The following is a 203-nucleotide window of genomic DNA, read 5'->3' as shown; positions in this document are numbered from 1 at the left end:
AGCCAGCCGCCACCACCCCCAAGGAGCCTGCACCCACCACCCCCCCCCCCCGCAAGGACCCCACCCCAGCCCTCCCCCAAGCCTGAACCCACCACCACCAAGGAGCCTGCTCCCACCTCCCCCGAGGAGCCTACACCCACCACCCCCGAGGAGCCTGCACCCACCACCCCCGAGGAGCCTGCACCCACCACCCCCGAGGAGCC

At 73.9% G+C, this 203-nt stretch overlaps 1 protein-coding gene across 1 annotated transcript in view; it reads left to right on the top strand.

Moving 5' to 3' along the window:
• Positions 1–203, top strand: part of PRG4 (proteoglycan 4) — a 15665-nt gene that overhangs the window by 9741 nt on the left and 5721 nt on the right. Inside the window, 2 exon segments of the mRNA XM_040636278.1 lie at positions 10–43; positions 45–203. Of these exon segments, the coding sequence (XP_040492212.1) occupies positions 10–43; positions 45–203 (193 nt within the window).

The sequence above is a fragment of the Ursus maritimus genome, unplaced genomic scaffold (genome assembly GCF_017311325.1).
Source record: "Ursus maritimus isolate PB19 unplaced genomic scaffold, ASM1731132v1 scaffold_2, whole genome shotgun sequence".
NCBI classification, from domain to species: Eukaryota; Metazoa; Chordata; class Mammalia; order Carnivora; family Ursidae; genus Ursus; species Ursus maritimus.
Note: the sequence above shows the minus strand (reverse complement) of the source record. Positions and strands in the feature narration are given on the sequence as shown.